Genomic DNA, 9536 nt, shown 5'->3' on the forward strand with positions numbered 1-9536 from the left:
TTTTTTTTTTTTGGGGGGGGGGGGGGGGGTAGTATTTCAGGACTTTTAAAAACAGTGAGCGAAAGCGGCACGGACCAGTATGATTCCATCATTAAACTTTTATAATATTTGAGTGCCCTTCTTTTTTAATTAGAGCAAAATTAAAACGAAAATTTAAATTACAAATCGTCAAACTGAAAAAACTAAACTGAATTTTTCTGGAGAAATAGAAAGTCAACAAAAGTTTGTACTAAAATTTTACAAAACGTTGTTCATTATGTACAAAAATGTATTCAATATACAAAAAGTTGTTCATTATTCAGTAATGGCAGAAGACGCCATCCTGTTAATAACAAGAATGAAGACAGGATTATCAAAAAGGTCTCAGAAAAGTCTTAAAATTCAGATGATGCTTTTCTAGTCTCTTTGCAAAGATTGCCAATTTCATTTCGCATGCTGCCTGATACAATTCTGAGAAATAATTTTGTGGAAATCTTTTCCTCACAATGAAAAATAGAGGCCGGTGAGATGGTGTTTTTTTTTCATAGTTTAATTTTTGATAAGCGATTGTTATTTGGAATGTTTAGGAATGTTTATATAAACATTTTAAACTCGATAACCAACTTTTATCAGCGAGTTTTGTAATACCAAAACAAATTTTAAAAAAATATTTATTAAAAATAACATTTTAAATAATACACATTTACAAAATAGAAATTTCTTTGGAAAGCAAAAAAATAAAAGAGCTATAAAGAAATACAGAAATAAAGTTTCAGAACTTCAAACATGAATATTGATTTAAAATATCAACTTAGGTAAAAATATTTCCTCTACAGTTGAAAGGTAAAACGCATGCAATAGTTTATGAAAAATCATCATTCATTACATAAAAAAAAAATATATACAAAATTTGAGACTGCAAATCCTATAGAATGAACAGAAAGCATTATATAAATCAAGTTATAGAATGAACAGAGAGCATTATATAATACAAACCTTTTCTTTAAAGTGTTTACTGAGAACGATCACGGTGTTTTGAATAAATCTTTCTTTAAAAAAGAATCTAAATTGAACTTGATTCCTTCTGATATTTTTGACAGAATAACGCGCGTTAAGTCAAAATTTGGAACAAGCGAAAAAGTTAAAATTTGAAGCAAGTGAGCAAGGAATATTTGTCTTGATTTGAAAAAAGCGAGCAAGAGAGATATATATTGATTTATATTCACAAACCATTCTAAATTATTCTATAACTGGACAGTCTTCGCTGAGAGTATGCCATTTGGTAACCTTTTTGTCTGCCGTTTTTAATGTTTCGAACCAATGCTTTAAAGCTTCAGGTGGAGACTGAATACCCAAAGTAATTCCACCTATTAAGAAACCATTAAAATAATTTCACGGCTTTAGATATTTTTAAAAATACTAAAATGAAAATAAAAGCAACGCAAAATAATAATAAGCAAAACACAGGGAAAAAGGAAATTATAAGTGCTAACACTACTAGGCTACCTATGAAGTCGTTTGTTCTACCAACATCATGGTCCCACACCGTGATATGCAAAGTCCTTTTTGCCAACTCATGGTGCGCTATTTTATAGGTGAATTCCTTTAAAAATAAAGAGTTTGTAAAAATAAATCGTTAGATCGTTCGAAGCACTCCACGTGCTTAACTCGTGCATAAAACAACACCGAAAGACTCTTTATTATCACAAAAGTTTAATTAATAAAAATATTGAAGAGGATGTTTATGGTACCTCGTTAAATTCAGGATTCAGTGTCTTTTTCTTTATTGTGGTTTTTTGTTTTGTGTATTTGTGAGGATCAGGAAGAAGATAACTAAACACAAGCAAGGTTAATGAGAAAAAAAAAATCATTTCATTTTTAAAAAACTTCAACACTAATACAGAATGCATATACATACCTATGCATACATATACACACAAAAATTACACATAAAATATATGCAATCTTTTACGTTACCATTTTACAAAAGGGTCAGAGTAACCATTAGAGTCATGAGCTTTAAGTCCAGCACACCGAACAATTCCCACAACCAGTTTTTCTTGTTTTGAAAGATATTGCAAAGCCAATTCAATACGACCAGGATTATTTGAGTTGATATGTGAGTCCAAGTATAATGGGTTACTCTATTACAAAATAGCTCTTGATTGTACGTCGGAGAGTAATTTTTAGTGATAGTAGAAGTAGAAATGAGAAAATACTAGCAGATGGTGTTCATAGCAAAGGATATTAATTTTACAGAGAAAGAAATTAACAAACAAATAAGTTTATGTAAATTAAGTAAGTTAATTAACAAAGTGCATTAATAAGTAAGCAAGATGACAATTGATATTACGCTCTTTGATTAAAGAATGAAAAACTCACATTATTTCTAAGATCCAATATTCTTCGAAACTGTTGCACAGGTTGCATGCTTAGATTCTTTAGAGGAATGGATGTTTCTCCAATCACTGTACTATGTCGAGATTTCTCATCCATTACAGACAGCCTAAAAATTTGAATAATTCAAAAGTCTGCCATGGTAAAATCCCTCATTGATTGGAAGAAAAAAAAAAAAAAAAAAAATCATAATTCAACCATACTTCAATCCTTTGCTTCGAATGTCAGATTCTGATATACCATGATAAACAAGAGTTTCATTAAAAACTGGATCAGCTGTCTTCTTTAATGTGGAAGTTCGTTTCTTTGTTGCCTGTAAAAAATATAAAAGTAAAAATCTTCTAACAAAAAAATTAAAAACTTCTACTAAACTTTTTATAAAAAGTTGGCTATTGATCTACTATTTATGTGCCATAAATCTTTAGATATTTATAATAGTACAATACTATTACATATAATACCCAGGTTGTAAAAACTCTAAAACCAGAAATTGAGGGAAAAATTTATAGCATTAGGATTCATAAGTTCTGAAAAAAAACTAAGCATCACCCTTTTGTTTTTTGGTTTTTAAATGATCATAATGAAAAAGTACAAATTTCTTCATCAGTCTTTTAAGAAAGAGCTCTTTATATATTTAAAACAGCTTGTTCGGCGAGACAAAATTATATTCATACACAAATTTGTTATTTAAAATTTTTTATTTGAAATTCAATAGTTTTACTTGAATAGCAATTCCGCACAATGACTTGAGAGATTGTAACAAAACTACATAAGATATCAAATGCAGCACTAATTTTTTTCCTGTAACTTTGAAATTTTTTATGTCTAAAAATTTATTATTTAAATTCAAATGATTTCAAATGACTGATACAGAAGCTTTTACTTTATTCATTACTATTCATAAAAAACCAAAAAAGCAAAAATTGATGCTTAAAAAATGCTTAAAAAAACTCTTAGAGCAAAACCGGTTTAACCTCTTCTAATATTTAATGAGCATTTTTTACAGAATTGCAAAATGTAATAAATAGAAATTGTGAAAACAAAATTGATCTCAGAAATATGAAAACGAAGACAATATTTACCATTTGTCAAAATAATATTTGATATAGTTTTTTAAGTTTCAAATTTGAACTTGTTTTACGGCCACAAACAAAATGTAATTTTGATTTAAGTCTAAAAATAAGTAAAACAGTTGTGCTCAAAACAATGCTGACAATCACCTTTTCTTAAAATAACTCTGCATCAATTCAATCTAAACTCTTCATCTTTTGTTAATTAAAGTTGTTTAATCTGATACTAATTAAACATCTTTAATTAACATTAGATAAAGAGTAATAAAAATTCTTTGCTTACATAACAGAAAACTCAAAGTTTTCAAGTTGACAACTCCTTTGAGTGTTTCTTTTTTTTTTTTTTTCAGTATTTTTGTTTTCAGCAAGTTAAACAATGCAAGAATCTGAAATTATTTGAAAATGGACAAAAATAATTGAGATTGCCTATTAAACAATTGATAGTTAATGCAGCAACTCCGCGCTCAAGAGCATTTTAGCATTTTAGAGCTGGAGTGAAATTAGAAAAATATTTAGTCTGAAAAAGCAAACAATCAAATTCAGTGTTTACTGTTCACACTGCAAAGAAGTTTGACTGACTAAAAATAAAGGCAGAAAGAAAACAAGAATCAAAAGCTGATCCATGATCAAATGCATCTCCTTAAATGTTCATTTTGGTAAATTATAATATTTAAAGTAAAAAGCTCATTTGAATGCAGTAAATCTATTTGGAAGAGGCCTGGCAAAGAAACCGTTGATACCAGCTAAGAATATAAAAGCAAGTTAAGCTACCAAGAAAATATTTATCATGGAACTCACAACCATTCTCAAAAAAACCACTTTGGAGCATTGAACCTAAAGTTATGATATTTGGTTCTGATCGAATTATAAGACAACCTAATGGCACTCATTTTGATTCAAAGTTTCAACTTCCAACTTTTAAGCATGTTGGAGCAAATGTAAAAACTTGGGGATGTTTTTCCTTGTGATGATTTTCGTCTAATTTATTTAATTTATTTAATTTATTTAATTTATTTAATTTAAGACCCAATGGATGAAAACAGAATTAGAAACAAGATATGATCCTGGTAAATGGCTTTTCAAGCAAGATTATGAACACACATCAAAAGTTTTTAGGGAATTTTGTAAATTAAAGAAGTTTGAATTCTTGAATTTAAAACTGTAGACTTTTAAAAAATTTTTAGGAACACTTCAATAGAAAAATTCACAGCAAAAAAAACCCTTCAAATAAGTAACAATTTTTCAATATCACTGAAATTTGATGTAATGAGTAAAATTTGATTAGTGCCATTTTTTTGTAAGGCAGTAACTGATGCAAAAGATTATGCAACATTATATTAACCATTAATAATTAGAAATATTTGTATTTTTTATTATAATTTTGATTAAAACTTTGACACGACATACTTTTCATCTATGAGTTTAAAAGTACATTGACACATAACAATTGATTGGTGAAAATTTCAAGAATCTAGCTCACTTCATTTCTGAGTAATTCAAGAAGATGATATTGTCAGCATACTTTTTTGAGCGCTGCTGTAGTTTAAGCATTATGACTAAGCCTGCTTCATAAGTGAAGTTGGAGCTGCTGATATTTTGAAAGATATTTCTAAAAGACAATTTTTTCAATTTTTATGTTAAATATTCAATCTAAATTATACCTTAGCAGCCTCTGGTAGCAAATATGTCTTCACAAAAGGAAAGGGGAGCTTTCCTTTGTCAACATCACCACACAAACCCTAAAATGTCACTTTCATACTTGAAAAATTCTAATTCATTGTGAACATAACATGTGGAAAAGACAATAAAATTTGCGTAAAAATTTAATAAAACCTTAAGAAAGGTTATAAGCAAAATAAGATTGACAAATATAAAGAAGCATTTTACTTTGCAGTTTTGAATAATGACCAGTAATTCTTCAGTATGACCATCATATTTTAATGTGAACTCAATCATACCAATTTTACCTACAAATATCAGAGTTTAAAGTGCGTAACTACTTTGAATCCATATCTAATTTATGAAATTCTTATCATAGACAAAAATAAAAGGTCTTTTAAACTTTCAAGTTTTAGTTAACAAGCAACTACATTTCTAATAGCAATATTTCTAACAGCAATATTTCTTCTAGCAATATTTCTAGAACCAATATTTCAAGTAGCAATATTTCTAGTAGCAATATTTCTAGTAGCAATATTTCTAGTAGCAGTATTTCAAGTAGCAGTATTTCAAGTAGCAATATTTCTAGCAGCAAAATTTGACAAACAAAGTAGTTTTAATTTGAATATTCCTGAAAAATCCCTTCTAAAATAAAACTCAAATCCTTTTCAACACCACATGATAAATTAAGAAAAAAAACTCTAGCAATAAAAACTATAATTTGCCTAGAAATTTTGTGTCAGTTTTAAACTAAAAGTAAGATAAACCAAAGTTTATCCATATTTATTATAAAAAACTACATCAAATATTCAAAATGCATATATGTAATAAATACATTTTTTTTATTCTAAAAATTTCCCCTTCATTGACTCAATTTGCCACATTGACAAGATTTAAAAAATAAGTGATCCAGATGAACACCTTGATCATTCTATATGATAAAATATATTATAATAAAAAAACACCCATAAAGAGTGTTTCTATAAAACACTCTTTATGGGTGTTTTTTTATTATAATATATTTTACCATATAAGTAGTATATATATATATATATATATATATATATATATATATATATATATATATATATATATATATATATATATATATATATATATATATATATATATAATATATATATATATATATATATATATATTTATTTATTTATTTATTTATATATATATATAACTACTTATATATATGTATAACTACTTATATATATATTTAACTTTCAGAGGCTCTGAAATTAATAATCTATCAAAATTATTTTAAATATTGTACAACTTTTTTTTAAAAAAAAAAATTGGGTGTTTCATAAAAAATCTGCAGAAACTCCCAAGAAGACATAGTTTAGATTAAGTTTAACACATTCCATTTGATACAAACTTCGTATAATGAATTGTGAAGAATGTGAGTTACCTAAAGGACTATCATGGTGTATTAAAGGAAAAAAAGAAATTATGATAAAGGAAAGCATGCTGCTGAACTTAAGGTTATTTACAGGTTAGGGGAGAAGCTCAATGAATGGGACAGCTTTACCAAAATGGTTTTTAAACATAGATAAAATTGTTTAATATATATATTAAAATATGTTTGACAAACACCGACTCTTGCTCAACTATATAGTAAAAAAAAAAATTGGATTTGCATTTGGCTATTGGTAAAAAGAGAGTTTTATTGGAGCATGACATTTGTCCCATTCATTAAGTATGTCTCATTCAACTGGACAAACATAAAAGAATTAAAAATGAAGGTGTTTAATTTAGTCATTTTTCAAACTAATTAACTAATTGTAAATGTAGTTAAATGCATAGATACATACATAAAGACTGCACAAAAAACATTTTCAACTTTTAACTTTTTAACTCTAATTAAACTTCAATTAAAGAAGAATTTTCTCATTTTAGAATATTGCATTTAGTGATTTTTATTTAAGTAAAATATTGCAGTGTAAAAGTGTGTAAATAATACCCATTACCCATGGGGGTAAAAGTAAGGGACTGCAGCATCCCCCTGCTGAGCTGTAAATAATACCTTATTAAACTCATTCAATAAGTAGTATTTTGTCCCATTCAATATGCGCATCACTTTGTCCAAAAATGATTAGACACACCAAAAACACCATTATTTAAGCTTGAATGTTTTACACACTGTAGTACTAGAGAGCGCTATTTAAGTATGGAATTTTATTTTCCATAACTTCAAAAATTGCTGCAAAATCAGAAAAACAAAAACATTTTTAAAAATTACTGTTTACATTCGAAAACACAATAACATCTGATATCATTACAGTCATACCGCAATAGGATGGATGAGTTGGTCAGTTGAATTCTATGTTATCATTCTATGTTACAGGAATTTGAATATCCTTACATCGATGCTTCTATAAGAATCTGAGTTTGTCCCATTCAATACTCATCCCATTCATTAAGTTTCTCCCCTAACTTAGAAGTGAATTCATGAACTTAGAATTTGTTTAGATGTGTCAGACAACAATTGGGCTATTAAATAAAAACCTAAATTTGACAAACTCACAAATTGACAAATTTTTGTTGCCTCTTTATTTGACAAAATTTTGTTGCCTCTTTATTTGACATATTTTTATTTGACATCTTTCATTTTACACTTCTTCATTAAATATTTTTGTTTTACACATTTTTATTTTAGATATTTGTATTTTTTATATTTTTATTCTACCAACTTTTCAATATGCAAGGAAATATATAAATTATTAGCTTTTCATTGAATGAAATGGGCAATTTGTTTGAATATATTTATAATCTCAATTGGATTTAGGTGTGGGAAACTTGAGAGTCAATAATATTTTGGTGCTGTAACAAAACATAGCCATACTTACTCAGATGCTGCTGTCTGCCACACAGCCTGGTTCAAATGATACCAACTGCTTCTTAATACCTTAAAATTTATGAATGAAAATACTGGGGCTACTTAAACCTGAAGGGTGCTATCTAATGATATATACTTATATTGTCACTTTTACAGCTGAGCAAAGAGCTAAACACTATGCACTGATAACCTAGACGTTATGCACTAATTATATAGATGTGCTGATAATCTAGACATTATGCACTGATTACCTAGACATTGCTGTTTCTTTTTCGGATCAAGTTGGTTTTTATCATTATTATCTTTTTATTCACCAATGCTGAAAAATACCAACTAACTGAAATAGTGTGAAAAAAAGTAAACATTTTTTTTATGATTGGATACCAACAGAATAAATTGAAATCATTTATTTGATAATTAGGCTCAGTAAATGATTTTGATGAGGTGTTAAAATTTACTGTTAATAACCAATGAAAAAACACTGAATTGATACACCACTCTGTTTTACAATGTACTTGTGATTTGACTTTTATAATAATTTGTAATCTTGTAACCATTAACTTGCTGGTATGTGTAATCCTTATTTACTAGGTAGGCTTACTGAGTCAATTTTTGACAGATATAAAAATACTTTTGTGATTTATTTTTTCATAACACTTATTTAAAAATTGCTAAATTTTCAGGATATAATTTTTTATCTCTTTATAACATAACAACAACTTAACAACAAAAGTGCAGTATAAAAAGTCTTTTTTTTCTTAATCTTAAAATTCCTTTAAATAACTCCAAATTTTACTACTGCATTTATTTATTTTAAATCATTTTCCTATATATATTTTATAATATTCAAACAAACAAACTAGTTCCGTTTTTTTATTCTTTTACTAAATCTTATCAAATCTTTTATTAATTTTATCAAATCTCCACAGTAATTGTGGATGTGGAAGCACTAGTATAGATACTTTTGAGAATATACATATACCCAATGGAGGATACATGTTGGAAAATGTTGTTTTTTGTTTTTTTTTTAACTTTTTTTAGTCATAAATTAAAATAATAAAACACAAAAAAATTACTGACCATAATACTCTTTTTTCTCTGTCACTGCTTGATTCTGCCCTTCAGCTTTAAACAGAGCATCAATATCTTGATCACTATTTATACTTAGCCCATCACTGCTAGTTGATCCAAAATCACATTGTTTTGAAAGGTTTGAACGTGAAACTTTGTCTGAATCACTCTCTCTACTTGTATTACGCATCACACGTTTTATGCCAAGCATATGCTTTTTCTCAGGTTTCATATCAAGAGAAAGAGTACTTCCATATGATCTTTGTCTTTCATAGGGCATATCTAAACCACCTGAATTACTGGAAACTAGTCCTCTGGTTGCAAGTCCATTACTTGTTTGTACCCTATCTGATAATACACCATCAACTTGATTGGAGGAGTATGAAGAGGTAGGTGAATCTAATTAAAAAGTAAATGAAACTATAACTTGAAATTACTATAATACATACATACATACATACATACATACATACATACATACATACATACATACATACATACATACATAC

At 27.5% G+C, this 9536-nt stretch overlaps 1 protein-coding gene across 1 annotated transcript in view; it reads right to left on the minus strand.

Moving 5' to 3' along the window:
- Positions 1-636: 636 nt before the first annotated feature.
- The window catches only part of LOC145181498 (rabphilin-3A-like), an 18292-nt gene continuing 9392 nt past the window's right edge, over positions 637-9536 (minus strand). The window contains exons 8-16 of the mRNA XM_090075365.1: positions 9037-9426; positions 5334-5413; positions 5108-5185; positions 2580-2689; positions 2362-2485; positions 1957-2123; positions 1731-1812; positions 1486-1582; positions 637-1346 (exon numbers count right to left, since the gene is read on the minus strand). Coding sequence (XP_089931491.1) covers positions 1219-1346; positions 1486-1582; positions 1731-1812; positions 1957-2123; positions 2362-2485; positions 2580-2689; positions 5108-5185; positions 5334-5413; positions 9037-9426 — 1256 coding nt within the window. The 3' untranslated portion in view covers positions 637-1218. The remainder of the gene's footprint in view (positions 1347-1485; positions 1583-1730; positions 1813-1956; positions 2124-2361; positions 2486-2579; positions 2690-5107; positions 5186-5333; positions 5414-9036; positions 9427-9536) is intronic.

The sequence above is a fragment of the Hydra viridissima genome, unplaced genomic scaffold, assembly GCF_058129835.1.
Source record: "Hydra viridissima isolate aposymbiotic clone 2 unplaced genomic scaffold, HvirCarnegie_v1 scaffold_20, whole genome shotgun sequence".
Taxonomy (NCBI): Eukaryota; Metazoa; Cnidaria; class Hydrozoa; order Anthoathecata; family Hydridae; genus Hydra; species Hydra viridissima.